The sequence below is a fragment of the Erythrolamprus reginae genome, chromosome 1 (assembly GCF_031021105.1).
Source record: "Erythrolamprus reginae isolate rEryReg1 chromosome 1, rEryReg1.hap1, whole genome shotgun sequence".
Lineage (NCBI taxonomy): Eukaryota > Metazoa > Chordata > Lepidosauria > Squamata > Dipsadidae > Erythrolamprus > Erythrolamprus reginae.
Window position 1 is genome coordinate 406,465,372 of NC_091950.1, and position 17,151 is coordinate 406,482,522.

Here is a 17,151-nt window from a genome sequence, read left to right on the forward strand (position 1 = left end):
TTTTTTACCAAGTATGCCTTTGGAGCCTGGGGAAGGTGAAACATGAGCCAACTTGGCCCACCAGAAGTTGGGAAACAGGCTGTTTCCAGCCTGCAGAGGGCCTCCGATGGGGTGGGGGAAGCTGTTTTTGCCTTCCCCAGGCATTGAATTATGAATGTGGGGACTCGCGCATGTGTGATAGCATGCATGCATGGTCTGCAACGTCCTGCCTGTCGGCGACTACTTCAGCTTCAATCACAACAACACAAGAGCACATAACAGATTTAAACTTAATATTAACCGCTCCAAACTTGACTGTAAAAAATATGACTTCAGTAACTGAGTTGTCAAAGCATGGAACTCATTACCGGACTCCATAGTGTCATCCCCAAACCCCCAACACTTTACCCTTAGATTATCTACAGTTGACCTATCCAGATTCCTAAGAGGTCAGTAAGGAGCGAGTACAAGTGCACTATAGTACCTTCTGTCCCCTGTCCTATTGCTCTCCTATATCTCCTATACCTTTCTTCTATTCCTATATCTCTTCTTCTATTCTTTCATTGATATGTTCTATTACTATACCTTCTTTTCTATTATTTCTTAGATATATTTTATTATGAGTATCTCCTCTATAACCTTCATCGTGTATTTTACTATGTATATATAGATATACACCCACTAAAACCCTCATTGTGTATTGGACAAAATAAATAAATAAATAAAATAAATATACTATTACTGTAGAACAGATACATAATGATTGATTGATCTATCTACCTACCTACCATATATCTATCTATCTATCTATCTATCTATCTATCTATCTATCTATCTATCTATCTATCTATCTATCTATCTGATTTTTATGCCGCCCTTCTCCTTAGACTCAAGGCGGCTTACAACATGTTAGCAACAGCACTTTTTAACAGAGCCAGCATATTGCCCCCACAATCCGGGTCCTCATTTTACCCACCTTGGAAGGATGGAAGGCTGAATCAACCTTGAGCCGGTGATGAGATTTGAACCACTGACCTACAGATCAACAGTCAACTTTAGTGGCCTGCAATACAGCAGTCTACCTGCTGCGCCACCCCGGCTCAGCTTATGATTATAGATTATGATGCACATGTCTATCAACTTAGTGTATTTATTTTTCAAGTGCCAAAGTTGCTACCCATACATAAGATAGCTTGCTTTCTAAAATATGTTTTGGGTAGATGGGATCTTGCTTTACACCCATTGTACTGTACGTGCAATATCCATGGCTATATGATTAATAAACAACCTGGAATAAACAAGAGGGCCTTTAGTCTTCTTTTCAGCAAGTCATTTCCAATCAGCAGCGGTTGTGACACAAAGGAAACCCTTCTGCTGTACTTTAGATATGCAGATTGCTCAAAAAAGCCTCTTACATAAGATTCTGGGCAGAAAAGAATTTGCAAATATTTAAAAAGAGGGCTGTTCTTGAGGAAAGTTGGCCAACAAACTGAATTTTCAACCGCAAGGTTGCATAAGATCCCTCAACCTCACGCCTTCTCCGGTTTATCATTTCAGCTTCCAGCCAGTCCAAATGTGTCTCCAAAAATTGATAAAAACTTGGGGTTTCCTAAAAGGTCTTGGGACTGACTGTGAAACCACAATTGACCTTATCAGTGTTTGTGCACATTTTTAAAAATTATTCCATACGCTTTGTTAATATTTTTTTAGTAAAAATTGCAATCATATTTTCCTTATTGCTGCCTTGACCTCACTTGACAGAGAGATGGGTGGCATATACAACACACACACACACACAAAATCTGTCAGCTGCCTGGAGTCCATGAAGATTGGGAGCATTGATAAACTGCATTAATTTTTCTTAAATGTCTTTCTGCAGGATGCTCCATTGCTTTCTTTCCATCTTTCTCTTTTTCCAATTGACAAGCAATATGGCATTTCTTTCTTTCTTTCTTTCTTTCTTTCTTTCTTTCTTTCTTTCTTTCCTTCCTTCCACAGGACATACTAAAACACTCGTTGGTGTTGGTGGTGTAAAACACTCGGTGTTGGTAGCAAAAACTTCAGAAGAGAAGGATTTAGGAGTAGTGATTTCTGAAAATGGGTGAGCAGTGTGGTCGGGCGGTAGGAAAAGCAAGTAGGATGCTTGGCTGCATAGCTAGAGGTATAACAAGCAGGAAGAGGGAGATTGTGATCCCCTTATATAGAGCACTGGTGAGACCACATTTGGAGTACTGTGTTCACTTCTGGAGACCTCACCTACAAAAAGATATTTACAAAATTGAACGGGTCCAAAGACGGGCTACAAGAATGGTGGAAGGTCTTAAGCATAAAATGTATCAGGACAGACTTAATGAACTCAATCTGTATAGTCTGGAGGACAGAAGGAAAAGGGGGGACATGATCGAAACATTTAAATATGTTAAAGGGTTAAATAAGGTTCAGGAGGGAAGTGTTTTTAACAGGAAAGTGAACACAAGAACAAGGGGACACAATCTGAAGTTAGTTGGGGGAAAGATCAAAAGCAATGTGAGAAAATATTATTTTACTGAAAGAGTAGTAGATCCTTGGAACAAACTTCCAGCAGACGTGGTTGGTAAATCCACAGTAACTGAATTTAAACATGCCTGGGATAAACATATATCCATTGTAAGAAAAAATACAGGAAATAGTATAAGGGCAGACTAGATGGACCATGAGGTCTTTTTCTGCCGTCAGAATTCTATGTTTCTATGTGTGTTATCTGTTATTCCTCTCTGTTATTTCACAGTGGATTCATGTTTCATCAGTTAAATTAAAGGGCAGGAACCAATGGATGGAAACTCATCAAAGAAAGAATGAAGGAAAAAAAATTCGACAGCTAGAACAATTCATCATTTGAACAGCTTCCTTCCAAAAGTCTTGTGTGCTCTAAACACTGGAGGTTTTTAAGAAGAGACTGGGCAACCACTTGTTAGAAATGGACTATATCAAGGATGGCGAACCTAATTGGAGCTGCTGTTAAATAGTCAGTGTTTTGGCCTCGGGGTGTGGAAGTTTATCTGTTTGTTAAAGGAGGATGTTTGTTTTGTATCAGGATTCTACAAGGACTCTCTTTGAACTGTTTCCAGGACTTTTGAACTAAATCATAGTCAAGTTTGTGAATTTGTGAATTCTTGAAGGAGAGTGGCTGTGACATCTTCACAGCTGCTTGTTATCTGCTTTGTGTTTGTTTATTGTTCTTCACAGCACTTAAGGCGGTTGCTTTGAAGGTGAGCATTTTGCCTGACTAAAAGTGTCTGTGGCTCCTCTTTTACTTTCGATAAAAAACATTGTTATTGACTTACAACTGTGAGTGTCTGAATTCCTACCTTTGAACTTAACTGAGGGCTCGTGCCGAGAAGCCCGGCAGAACAGGATTCCAAGCAGATGAGTGGTATTTGAGAATAGGTCTGGTAAAGGTTTTGTATGCCCTAGTTAGCAGTACAGTGTTACCTGAGGAAATCTTCGCAAAATTAGGTTAACAACTTGTTCTGTCGAGCTCTCTGGTAGAATCCTCCCGAAAATTCACAGTTACAAATTTCAGACACACACACGTTTGAAAATTCAAAACAATGTTCTTTATAATGAAAAGTCACTTACACTAAGCACTCTTTTTGTATAGCAAAGAGCACTGGTCTCCAAACAAACTGGTAATTGGTACAAGTCCCTTATCAGTTCTGAGATACTTAGCTTGCAGCTGTGAGGCAATTCACAGTCCTTCTTCTTTCACAAAGTGAAACACACTTTGCTCTGGTTTAGTTTCAAAGCGGGGAAAAATCAGCACACAAAGGTCGAAGTCAGCAAAGCAGGCACGAAACACAAGGATCAGATAATCCTCCACAATGGCCAAACCCACAGGCTGCTATTTATAGCAGCCTCACTAATTGCCACAGCCCCACCCAACCACAGGTGGCCTCATTTTCTTTGATAATAATCTCTCACTTGTTGCTGCCTATGCATCGCTCTCCGCATGCGTGGCTGTATCATTAACTCTTGTTCCGAATCCAAGGAGGAGCTAGATAATTGATCTCCTTCTGAGCTGTCTGCCACACTCTCCTCCTCCCTGTCACTCATGTCTTCTTGGTCAGAGGAGCCTTCATCAGCAGGTTCCACCGGGAGCAAAACAGGCCTGCAGCATGTGGATGTCTCCCCCACATCCACAGTCCTTGGGGCAGGAGTTGGGCCAGAGCTAACCACACCACCAACTCTTAATGCCTTTTTGGCAATGCTGTTACGGTGAGCTCTGGATAGTGACTTCCTGGCAGATTCCCCATTGTTTTTGTTTGTTGGACGCATTAGAAACTATGTTTGTGTGACTGCAGGAATGCTGCAGCGGCCACAACTTTGCACGTAAAACTGTTCTTGAATATTGTAAGAATTTCAATTCCAATGCAATATTTACATTGTTCAATTTAGTGAATTTTAGAATAGAATAGAATAGAATAGAATAGAATTTTATTGGCCAAGTGTGATTGGACACACAAGGAATTTGTCTTGGTGCATATGCTCTCAGCTTTAGGAACCTTGATTAAAAATAGTTGTGACATAAGACACTGTTTGGGTTAAACCGAGTGTATCAAAGAAAGATAAACACGACGAGAATTTTAGTATTGCAATATATAAAGGAAAATAAATGAAACCTTTGGGAGGGGTTTGGCTGCTTGAAATGCATGTTGCTTTATAGACTCTGATTTATGCAACATGTATGAGACATATGATGTGATTTGTGTAGAGTTTAGTAAGGGCAGTTTTTGAGAATAAGGTAACATTTCCTTAAAATTGAGCTTGAAGTCCAGGAAGTGCAAGGCCACATCTGTGCAATTTTCTTGTTAGCAGTCTCTCACAGCTGGGAAGTAGTGTGCAACACTTAAAAAAAAAGGCAATACTGTACAGTATATTGTATTTGTTACAAGATACTTCCTTCTGGAGTCTCTTTAAAGAAACTGGTTTCAGTTTCCCCTTATATGAGCCGGGGTGGCGCAGCAGGTAGAGTGCTGTACTGCAGGCCACTGAAGCTGACTTGTAGATCTGAAGGTCAGCGGTTCAGATCTCATCACCAGCTCAAGGTTGACTCAGCCTTCCATCCTTTCGAGGTGGGTAAAATGAGGACCCGGATTGTGGGGGCAATAGCCTAGCTCTGTTAAAAAAAGTGCTATTGCTAACATGTTGTAAGCCGCCCTGAGTCTAAGGAGAAGGGCGGCATAAAAATCAAATAAATAAATAAATAAATAAATAAATAAATCTCCCTCTGAAATAACTCGTTTCTATGACAGTTATCCAAAAAGTAAGGTTACAAGGCATGTAGCTCTCATGGGGAATGTTTGCGGGGGAAGTTGGTATTACTATCATGTAGTGGGAAGCCAGTGGGTGCGAACGAGCAGTGCCAGTGGTCAGTAGATCATTGACTGGCGTTGCGGTGAAGGTTAGAGATGAGGGTCCTCATTCGGTTTCCCTCCAAGTGCGAAGTGCACGCTCTAATACACTACCTGAATGCTAAGGACACGAACACTGCTGCGATGGTGCCCAAGATGCTTACTGAAGTGCACAGAATCAACAGAGTCAGTGCTGCCCATTTCGAGATTGAAGGCGAGGCTTTTCTCAATTGTAGGAGATGAAACTTGGGCGTGTCACCATACTCCAGAGAGCCGATTATGTCCCACAGAGTTGGCCTTCTCCAGGTCCTGTCGACCAGACAATGTCGTCTGGCAGGGCCTAGGGGAAGAGCCTTCTCTGTGGTAGCTCTGGCCCTCTGGAACCAGCTCCCTCTGGAGATTCAATTCAATTCAATTCCAATTTATTAGATTTGTATGCCGCGCCTCTCCGAAGATTCGGACTGCCCCCACCCATCCCGCCTTTCACAAGAGCCTTAAGACCAATCTATGTTGCCAGGCATGGGGCAACTAGCATATGCCCCCCCCTTCTGACCATTAAAAGTTATGTGTGGGTATGATTGTAATATTGAGTGTTGATTGTGTATTACTGCTTGTTTTTTTAAGATAATGGGTTTTAGCCATAGTTTTAATTACACTAGTACCTCTAGATAAGAGCTGCTCCACATGCGAGTATTTCAAGTCACGAGCTGCGACGCGAGCAAAATTTCTGTTCGACACCCAAGCTCAAATTTGGGATACGAGCTGAGCGTCCACTAGGTGGTGCAAGAATTCCATTTTTTCCAGTTATCTCTGCGCGAAAAGCCAAATCTAAATGCATTTGTTGGAGATACGAGATGATCGACATACGAGGTCAGCTCTGGCACGAATTAAACTCGTATGCCGAGATACCACTGTATTGGATTTGTATTTATATAGTGTTATTGTTGTTGTGAGCCGCCCCGAGTCTCCAGAGAGGGGCAACATACAAGTATAATAATAATAATAATAATAATAATAATAATAATAATAATAATAATTTATTATTATTATTATTATTATTATTATTATTATTATTATTATTATTATTATTATTATTATTATTAAACGTCAATCAATGCAGTGGCACCATACCCATTCTCCTTCAGCCCCCAAACCCAAAACTCAGTAATCGGCGAGAAAAATCTTGAGCACCCATCGCGCACAAATCTTGGGTACCAATCACAAGATGAGCTGGGAGACTCTGCCTGCAGTGGAGCGACTTGAGCAGGCGGGGTGGCGAGCACGTCTCCTGGCTGAGCAGCTTGCAGAGGGTGCCGACGTAGTGGAGGGCCAGGTGTCGCATGCAGAGCTTTTCACGCTGGCTGGCATTCTGCCACTGCTCACCACCAACTGTGCGCCTGCCCACAGGGCCCATCCACCCACCAAGGAGCTGCAGGAGTCCGGAGAGGAGACCAGCAAGGCGCTATTGGAGCCTGGGCCGCTCTTGGCTGGGCACAGGCAACAGGTGGGTCATGGGAAAGCAGGGCCAAGATCCGGAGAGGGGCAGCTGTCACGGGTGCCGTGGGGCTGGGGCGCTTTGGGTCCGGGCCCAGTGGAGAGCTGCACGCCCGGTCGGGCCTCCAGTGCTGTGCTTCGGGCCACAACTATGCGCATGCAAAGGAAGGTAAAGGGAGCGCGCATGCACCCCACCATCGCCGCCGCAGTGTTCCAGTAGGGCCGCGAATGGCTGCCCTTTATTGAGTGTACCTTATAGAATAGAATAGAATAGAATTTTTATTGGCCAAGTGTGATTGGACACACAAGGAATTTGTCTTGGTGCATATGCTCTCAACGTACATAAAATAAAATATACATTTGTCAAGAATCATGTGGTACAACACTTAATGATTGTTATAGGGGTCAAATAAGCAATGAAGAAGCAATATTAATAATATGATTAATTAATTAATAATATTAATAATTAATATTATATTATCTTTTATATTATCTTTTCTTTAATGTACACTAACAGCATATGAGCCAAAACAAATTCCTTGTGTATCCAATCACACTTGGCCAGTGTTCCCTCTAATTTTTGGGGGGGGGTGGGCGGAAAAGTATAGTGTCTGAGCGGCAGTCCCTTTGGGACTGGGCGGCACAGAAATAATAAATAAATAAATAAACAAACAAACAAACAAACAAACAAAAAAATAAAAAACCCACCCTGTTTTGCCTCAGAGAATTTCAAAATAAAATACTGTACTGTTTGTCTATAACAGTGAGCTCATAATAGGGCAACTCTATCAATATCAAAATGCCACTTAAATAGTTGAGCTAGTTTCAAACTAGATTTTGATTTTCTTTCTCTCTTCCTTACTCCCATTCTTTTTTTTTCTCTTTTCCTTCCTCTCTTTTTTCTATCTGTTTCTCTCTCTTCCTCTCTTCCTCTCTCTCTCCTTCCCTCTCACTCTTTCCCTCTCGGCTTCTGGGCAGGTTTGGAAAACTCTGAGTTGATGATGATTTTTAAGTGAGCGATTGCTCACTGCTCAGCTTAGAGGGAACTATGCACTTGGCCAATAAAATTTATTCTATTCTATTCTATTGGTTATGGGTACTGTATCAAGGCGATCTCTATTAGTCCTTGGTGCGCCGGCGCAGAGCGAAAATAACCTTGAAATTACGGCTCGGCTCCTAAAGGGGGCGCTAGAGATACGGATGCGGTTACGCTCTTGAAATCAGGAAAAAAAAACACCATTCCTGCTAAAAAGTACCCTCGGAGCCATTGACTGGACTGTAAATTTTGAAAGGCACTGCCACTGCGCCTGCGTAGACTTACCGGCCGGCTAACATGGGACTCTAGCCTATACATGTACACTGTACTGTATTATCTAATTCTAATGGGTCTGAGGGGAGGAGTCGCGCCTGCGCAGAACAAGGAAGGGGGTGGGGGTGAAAGGTTAACAAGATGGCGCTGCCCATGATCTTAAGATGGCGGTAATTTTCAAGGGGGTAAAAAACGTGGTTCGGGGATTTCTCTAGGCAAGGGGTCTGGGATGGGGCTTCCTGGCTGTCTGATGGCTTTCCAGAGAAGGATCTGGGGGGCTTCTGTCGGGTCCAAGCAGCAGCTCCTTCAGCGACCTACAAGCAAAGACCTGGGTGGCGTGGCCGGACTCTGCACAAGGGGGCTGCCTGGGGGCTGTATGACAAGGGGACGGGTCTCCCCCGGGGTGCCATCCCTGAATCCTTCCCTCCACCGTCGCGACCCCTGCGCCTTCCTGGGCCTTCCCCTCGGACTCTTCTTCCAAGGCCGGCATCGCGGCTTCGCGAAAGCTGCCAAGCCGAAGAGCATCCGGCACGCCAAAGCCACAGACGAGGCTGCCCCCATTTTCCAGTATGTGGGAAAACGAGCCAAAAGGAAGGACCGGGTCTTCGTGTGTGGCTTTACCTACTCGGGAGCTCTGGGCATCCCTTCCTTTATCGTCCCGGATGCAGGGAAAACGCGACGACGGATCCAACCCACGCCTTACCGGCTGGAGGTGAATGAGAAGGTGAGAGAGAGAGGAGGGAAAGCTTCCTGATTTCTCGGAGTTGGATCGATTCAAGGATGGGAAGGGGACAGCATCTCCTTAGCAACAGCACTTATATACCGCTTCACAGTACTTCACAGGCTTCACTAAGCGGTTTACTGAGTCAGTATATCTCTCCCAACATTCTGGGTCCTCATTTTACCCACCTTCGAAGGATGGAAGGCTGAGTCAACCTTGAGCCTGGTGAAATTTGAACTGGTGAACTACAGCCAACAGTCACCAGAAGCAGCTTGCAGTATTGCACTCTAACCACTGCGCCACCAAGGCTTCAGATGCCACTGAAACCCCAGCCAAAATCAGATCCTGATAAGGCTTGGGATGGGTGACCACTAGGAAATCATAGGAAAGCTGGTGTAAGCCCTTTGAGATGCTCCAATTGGGAAACCAAAATAGGAGTGCTATTACTTTTGTAAGGTTACAGTTAATAAATGTAACAAATAAATAATAAATAGAATCTTGGAAGTCACTTCTCCCCTCCTTTATTTTGTCTTCCGAGAATGAAGGAGGGTTGCTTCTCAGATGCTTCCCAGGTCTATTTTCCTTCTTAAGATACCTTTTGCATGATGGTCATTCATTCATTTTTTATTTATTAATTATGCTTATATGCTGCCCAACTCCTGAAGGAGTCTGGGAGACTTTGAACAAGTAAAAACAATTGTTAGAACAATATAAACACATTATATTAGAAAACCCCACTAAAACACATACATTCTCACAATTTTTCCTCATTCATGGCCGGATTTGGTAGTACCTCAGTCATCTAGGCTGTGGCTCTCCCTCCTGGCTCCCAAATTTGTCCCCATAGTCTGCTGCATCCAGACAGTGACATCAACAAGGAGATCCCAGAAGAAGGCAAAAACAAGCCACTTCTGTTCTTTATGTCCATGAAATCAGCAAGACTCAGGTTTGACTTTTAAACATGGAGATCCTAGAGAATGTTACTGTTAACATCAGTCATCTGTTAATGGATATTTCAGTATTGCTACTAGACTTTTTAGAACAGCTTTCCAATTAGGTAATCTTCAGGTATGGAAAGCTAGTGCCACCATTGTCAAACCATCTTTGTAATAATACCAAAATTAGTGTGATTTTAATTATACTTCATAGATTTCTTTCCCTCTCTCCCTACTGAAACAATCTTATAATTCCATTAAAGTCTCTTTTTTCTTTGCTTTTTCTGCCTTCTAAGAGGTGTATCCAGGCAAAACTGATCCAATATATTAATGTATGCAATAAGATTTGTTTGTAAAAGAAAGAAGATCCCTTTTTATCTAACTTTTAAAATTCCTCAGTTCTTTCTAAGTGAACAATGGATCTTTGAGGGACCAAAAGAAGCATTCTTTGTGCATAATGAACATAATATAAAGGAATCACATTTCAGCAAAGTCTCCATGTTCTAATTGATTGAACATTGTGCATCAGTTTCTCAGAACAGTATATGAATTTTCTCAGCTACAGTACAGAAGCAGATTTTTCAAGCAGCACAGTTGTTGCTAAAAGTACAGTTGTTGCTAAAAGAACAATGATTCAGTTTATTATTCATTTATTTGTATCCTGCCTTTATTATTTTTACAAACTACTGAAGGTGGCTTTTGATATCTCTGATTTCTATCCTTGAAAATGCAAAGGAGAAAAACAAGTGACTTTTTCAGTTGCTGAATGTGAGCCTGATTTAGTTTCTGTATACAGCATTCTTTGCTTCTTTCTGATTCAGAGTTATAGACTTTCCTTTTTTTTGACATTAGAAATGGGGAATTTGTGTTTCCTTAAAATAATATTAAGAATATCTTTCTTGTTATACATGATCATTAACCTGTTAGCTTTGGTGAGAATTAGGATCCAAAGAACTACAGGTTCCCCATTTTATTGCATGCTTGTTTATATCAAACTACAGCTAAGTATCTACTTATCTATTGTTTTAAAGATTTCTTCTGCTGCTTGTGGCTATGGGTTCACACTTCTGTCATCCAGAACAACGGATATTAACAAGATCTGGGGAATGGGGCTAAATAAAGATTCTCAAATTGGATTTCACAGAAGCAGGAAAGATAAAAGTACGTAAAATTTTGCTAATTTTAAAATGCTGCAAGCTATCCTTGTTCTTTCACTCCCATGTTTTTAATTGATTATTACATATTTATTCCATCCTTTTGTCATCTTCCCAGAATGCTTGGCAGGAAAAAAAATGTAACTTTTAAAATGATACAACATTAAAAATAAATATGGATAGTGAAGTCAGGCTAAAAAGCACTCTCTAGATTTAAAATTAATATCTATAATTCTCAAAGATTGGGAAAATGTCTTTGCATGGCACTGGAAAACCATTGGGCAGTTGTCTGGCAAACCTGTTGCAGGATAATCCTACATTTGGATGAAATAAACATTTGGGTCATGCCAAATGTACTATAAATAGAATGTACGTTCAAAAGTATATGATTGGGGACAATAGTTGCCCTAATATCATTATTGGTGGTCTTGTGGAAATGTCTTTCTGCCTTCTATTATAAGCACAACGTTAACTATGAACAGCCCACCTAGAATGGGCCTTTTTTAAAAAAATGGGCATGGCAAGCCTGCTTTGAAATACATATTATTAATAGTGACTATGTGCCCAGCCATAAACAATAGTAATTGTACCATAAATTGCAGAGAATTAGAAAATGAGCATCTTGAAATAATTTATATCCATTTAATGTGACATTTGTTAAATGTTAGTAACTTCTGTAGCAGATTAAAGTTACTCTCTGTGTAATACATTACAATAAATTGTCTGTTTCTTTATTTTTAAGCTAAAGGCTATGAATATGTCTTGGAGCCCAGCCCTGTTCCCTTGCCACTGGCCAAGCCACAGCAGAGCAGAGTTTTGCAAGTATCTTGTGGGAGAGCACATTCTTTGGTGTTAACAGAAGAAGGAGGTTTGATGGTACTTTTATACTTTATAGAAAGAGTCTGACACTAAAATTAATACATAAACCTGTCACCCTATAGGAGAGATGGGCAGCATAAAAAACAAACAAACAAACCTGTCAGATTTTAAAATACCAGTTTAAATACACCAGTATGATATAGTAGTTAAGTATTGAGTTGTGACCTGGGAGATCCTGGTTCAGTCTCATCCTTAGCTTCTTTAGGTGATGTTGAATTAATGGTTCTTCCTCAGGCCAGCCTATCTCATGGAATTGCTGTTCTAGAATTTAAAATATAGGGAGTTCCATAACAATCTATTACCAGCCATGACAATGTCAAAATGTCATCGGGTCAAAAACGATCCAAATTATGCAGTTTACATCAGCAGTGCCATATCTAATATCACTCCATAAATCGTGCAGTGATGTCTTGTGGTTTCCTCATTTGCGGATACCAAGGGAGAGATCTCTGTCTCTTAAGCTTGAGGTGGAAAGATAGGATAAAATTATAAACTTGTTGATTCATGAACAAGTGGCTGTATTGGTGCACCATGGTAAACTGTAATCCATAGTTTAGCAATCATGGGCTTGATATTGTGCCAAACCAAACTAAAAACTGTACAATGTGGTAAAAGCAAAGGCTTAGCATTAGATGTCATACAATCTTGGACAGATTGAAGATTAAGAATAGAATAGAATAGAATTTTATTGGCCAAGTGTGATTGGACACACAAGGAACTTGTCTTGGTGCATTAAGCTGGCTAGTGCTGATGTTTTTGGTTTTTTGGGGATGTCCATTTTCTCACTTTTACAGGTGGTGGAAGAAAGGGAAGGTTAAACCTATTTGACTTACATCTTCCTTAGCTCTGTTTCTAGAATCAAATTTTCATGTCTTAATGTGAAAATCCATATTTACAATTAAATGCATGTGGTTCTGGGAAAATGTAAAAGAATAAATAAATGCATATTCCATTTCCGTATTTGAGAAAAGGAAAATCTTTGGGTTTTTTCAGCTAAGCATATTGGATACTTACCTGATGGTGTCTCAATTTTTTTCTTTCAGTCTTTAGCATGGGCAACAACGCTTATGGCCAGTGTGGCCGAAAAGTGATTGAAGATGAAATATACAGGTGAGAGAACCTGTTTGGTTTCATATAAATGGTTCATGCTGGAAGTGTATCTCTTAAGCAAGGCTAGGAGGTACGTGATTGACTTTGTTTTAACTGGAATCCTGATTCAAGTTCCATACTTGAAACTTTGCCACTCTAGAATGTTGACATCAGAAGTTATATAAAAAAGCATGATATGCTATCATTGGCTCTCCCTCCTAGTTATTGCTTTATGACATCTCCCACTGGTTCCAACAGGCACCACTAGTGATGAAGGATGCAAAGAAATGTTGCTTAGCAACACCTGAGGGTCAGAGCCCTATTCCTGTTCTAAAGGATCCACAAGATTTCCCTGAGTTCCTAATAGGTCTCTGGAATGGTGGAAGGATTGTTCTAATATTACAATTAATGTAAACCATTTTCTTCCTTTTGGAACTTTTAAGACAGAAAAACAGAAAAATTCTACCTCAAGCATTTCTCCCCCACCTCTATCTGTTCATGGGAGTGCTCTGTGATTTCAACTTCATATTCAGCTGAGATTCTTTTAATCTATGGCTAATTCCATGCTATAGTTTCAAATACTGTACTAAAAAGCCCTTATGCAGTGTCAGGAATGTGCTTTGGAAAATACAGGAAGCTAAATAGTGAGTGCCTTGAAACTTTGTCAGTAATCGGCATTATCCTCAACTGCATTTTAAAAATGCATTATTTAGCTTTTCATGTGATGGCTTGTTGGTGGCAGGGTGGTTAGAGTGCAGTAATGCAGGCTACTTCTGCTGATTGCCAGCTGCCAGCAGTTTGGCAGATCAAATCTCACCAGGCTCAAGGTTGACTCAGCCTTCCATCCTTCAGAGGTGGGTAAAATGAGGACCCAGATTGTTGGGTGCAATATATGCTGACTCTGTAAACCACTTAGAGAGGGCTGTAAAGCCGTATATAAGTCTAAATGCTAATGCTATTGTTTCACTTTCTTGTTATGAATTTTTTTCCTGGGCAAAATGCAGTGGGAGCCAGATCATTACCAAACTGCAAGGATTTGAAGACAGAGTGGTCCAAGTAAGTCATGCCCCCGAAACCTGTATCTTCTTTTTGAAGGAAAAACGTGTTGCGCTGCACCAGTTTTTGTGTGTGTCATTTCATTTATTATTAGAGTTGAAAGGGACCCTGCAGGTCATCAAGTCCAACCCCCTGCTCAAGCAGGAAACCCTAAACCACCCCAGCCAGATGGCAATCCAATTTCCTTTTTAGTGTGTCGAGTGATGGGGTGTTCACAACATCAGCCAGCAGGCCATTCTACTGGTGGATTGCTCTCACTGTCAGAAAGTTCTACCTGTCTTTGAAGAGGAAACTGTAAAAGGCTGGATCAGACCAGGGATCAGTCTAGTGTAGTACCCTAGTCAAATTTCATGTGGTCTTTGACTTAATTTCAAACCCTTGAAGCAGTGGTGTCAAACTCAAGGTCCAGAGGTCAGATCTGGCCCATGGGGTACTTAGATCTGGCTGGCGGGGCCACCCTGCAAACAGCAAAGGACCAGCCCACGGTGCTTCTACCAGAGAAAATAGACTCTCAAGCTCCATTTCAGTTGCCACGGCCTCCTGCAACCTTCTGCCAGTAAAAACTGTGCTCGAAAAGGCTCAAGACTGTTGTAGGAGGCCATGCCAGCCAAAATGGGCTGTTAACAGCACCCAAAAGGTGGTCCTGTGACTGCCAGAGGGGCTGGCTGTCAAAACTTTGAATCCAGATTGTAAGTAGCTCTGGGGAGGTTTGTCATAATTTCAAACAGTTTATAAGTGTCCGATTGTGAATTGAGGATTACCTGTAAATGCCAAGTTATAATAGAAACAGTTATGGGAGAAATGGTTATGGGAGGTTGTTTTAATCCTGGTTTCCTCTTCATACCTATTTAACTTTGACTTAAAATAGTGTGTTTGTTTGAGCAGCAAATATAGCATTTAAACCCTAACTTTTTCAATAAATCTTTATTTTTAAAATTTTTGCCTAAAGGTTGCCTGTGGGCAGGATCATAGCCTCTTCCGGACTGAGAAAGGAGATGTCTATTCTTGTGGTTGGGGAGCTGATGGCCAGACAGGTAAAGTGTCTGAGATAATCCTCAACTTACAACCACGATGGAGCCCAAAATTTTTGTCACTCAGCCAGGCAGTTATTAAAATGAGTTTTGCCCCATTTTACAACCTTTCTTGCTGCAATTGTTAAGGGGATCACTGCACTCGTTAGGTTAGTACTATGGTTATTAAGCGAATCTAGCTTCATTATTGACTTTACCTGTCAGAAGGTGGCAAAAGGTGATCACATGACCCCAGGACACTGCAACCATCATAAATATGAGCCAGTTGCCAAGTGCCCAGATTTTGACCACATGACTATGGGGATGCCACAACGGCATTTTTTCAGTGATGTAACTTCAAACGGACACTGTATGAGCTGTTGTATGTTGAGGACTACCTGTAGGGCTTAACTTACCGCACTCCAGTGAAAATATAAGGTGATTGGATCAGAGAAGGTGAACAGTGGCCAGGTCTAACAACAAAACTGGGGTTTCTCTTTGTTTTCTTTTTCCTCTGCGGACAATCAATTGACAGTCTAAATCTGTGTTTCTCAACCTTAGCAAATTTAAGACATACGGATTTAAAACTCCCAGAATTCCCAGACAACTATGGTATAATTCTAGGAGTTGAAGTCCATTATCTTAAACCGGCTAAGGTTGAGAAATACTAGGTCCGAATTATGCAGTTTACATCATCATAAAATAAGCCTAACCTAATAAAATATAATCCAAAAGACATGGACCAGAGCTATCACTAAACAAATAGTAGGTTGAGGGTCACCTGCATGTAATTTTTAATTTAATTTAATTTAATTTAATGTCACCCAACTCCTGAAGGACTCTGGGTGGCGTACAACAGAAAAAAGACATAGAAAAATACAATATAAAACAATTTAAAACCTCTTAAAAATATACATGTCATTTGAGACCGGATCTAAAAGGTGTATCAATTGATCAATGGCCCCAGGCTTGCTGGCAGAGCCAGGTCTTCAAGGCTTTCCAGAAGGCCAATTGGGTGGGGGCAGTAGTGATCTCCGGAGGTAGCTGGTTCCAAAGAGCTGGTGCCACCACAGAGAAGGCCCTCCTCCACGGCCTTGCCAACTGACACTGCTTAGTCGACGGGACCCAGAGAAGGCCGACCCTATGGGCCCTTACCGGCCACTGAGAGTTGTGTGGCAGAAGGTGGTCCCAAATTGTTAATTATTAACTGGCTGACTTGCCATGAATGAGCATATAATCCATTGGCTCTCCTTCTCTTTGTGTCTCAACTAGGCCTTGGCAACTACGACATAACGAGCGTTCCCACAAAACTGGGCGGGGACATTGCCGGCATCCGCATTACACAGGTCACAACCTATGGAGATTCTTGCCTGGCTGTATCCGACACTGGTGAGCTGTTTGGCTGGGGAAACTCGGAATACCTTCAGCTGACTTCTATTACTGAGACGACCCAGGTGAGAACCGTTGTCACTTGCTGGATTGGCGGTGGGGGTGGGGATACATGTTTTTCAGAGGATCACGCATGCACTCATCCTCCGGGTAGCATGCCGAGGTCTTTTTTTGCAGAACTTGGTGTGTCTGACAGGCGAAAGCTGGAAAAAATTCTTTGAAATGTCAGGGTAGTTAGAATTACATATGCGCTGTGGTGGCGCAGTGGTTAGAATGCGGTACTGCAGGCTACTTCTGCTGGTTGCCTGCAATTTGGCAGTTCAACTCTCACCATGCTCAAGCTTGATTCAGCATTGATTCCGAGGTGGGTAAAATGAGGACCCAAATTGTTGGGTCAATAGGCTGAATCTACTGCTTGGAGAGGGCTGTAAAACTCTGTGAAGCAGTATATATGTGTGTTCAGTTCTGGAGACCTCACCTACAAAAAGATACAGTATTGACAAAATTGAACGGGTCCAAAGACGGGCTACAAGAATGGTGGAAGTTCTTAAGCATAAAATGTATCAGGAAAGACTTAATGAACTCAATCTGTATAGTCTAGAGGACAGAAGGGAAAGGGGGGACATGATCGAAACATTTAAATATGTTAAAGGGTTAAATAAAGTCCAGGAGGGAAGTGTTTTTAATAGGAAAGTGAACACAAGAACAAGGGGACACAATCTGAAGTTAGTTGGGGGAAAGATCAA

General features: G+C 41.5%; 1 protein-coding gene across 1 annotated transcript in view; it reads left to right on the top strand.

Moving 5' to 3' along the window:
- The first annotated feature begins 8,076 nt into the window (after positions 1–8,076).
- The window catches only part of RCC1L (RCC1 like), a 20,401-nt gene continuing 11,326 nt past the window's right edge, over positions 8,077–17,151 (top strand). Inside the window, exons 1-7 of the mRNA XM_070735229.1 lie at positions 8,077–8,896; positions 10,860–10,989; positions 11,725–11,850; positions 12,905–12,971; positions 13,955–14,006; positions 14,956–15,040; positions 16,289–16,470. Coding sequence (XP_070591330.1) covers positions 8,402–8,896; positions 10,860–10,989; positions 11,725–11,850; positions 12,905–12,971; positions 13,955–14,006; positions 14,956–15,040; positions 16,289–16,470 — 1,137 coding nt within the window. The 5' untranslated portion in view covers positions 8,077–8,401. The remainder of the gene's footprint in view (positions 8,897–10,859; positions 10,990–11,724; positions 11,851–12,904; positions 12,972–13,954; positions 14,007–14,955; positions 15,041–16,288; positions 16,471–17,151) is intronic.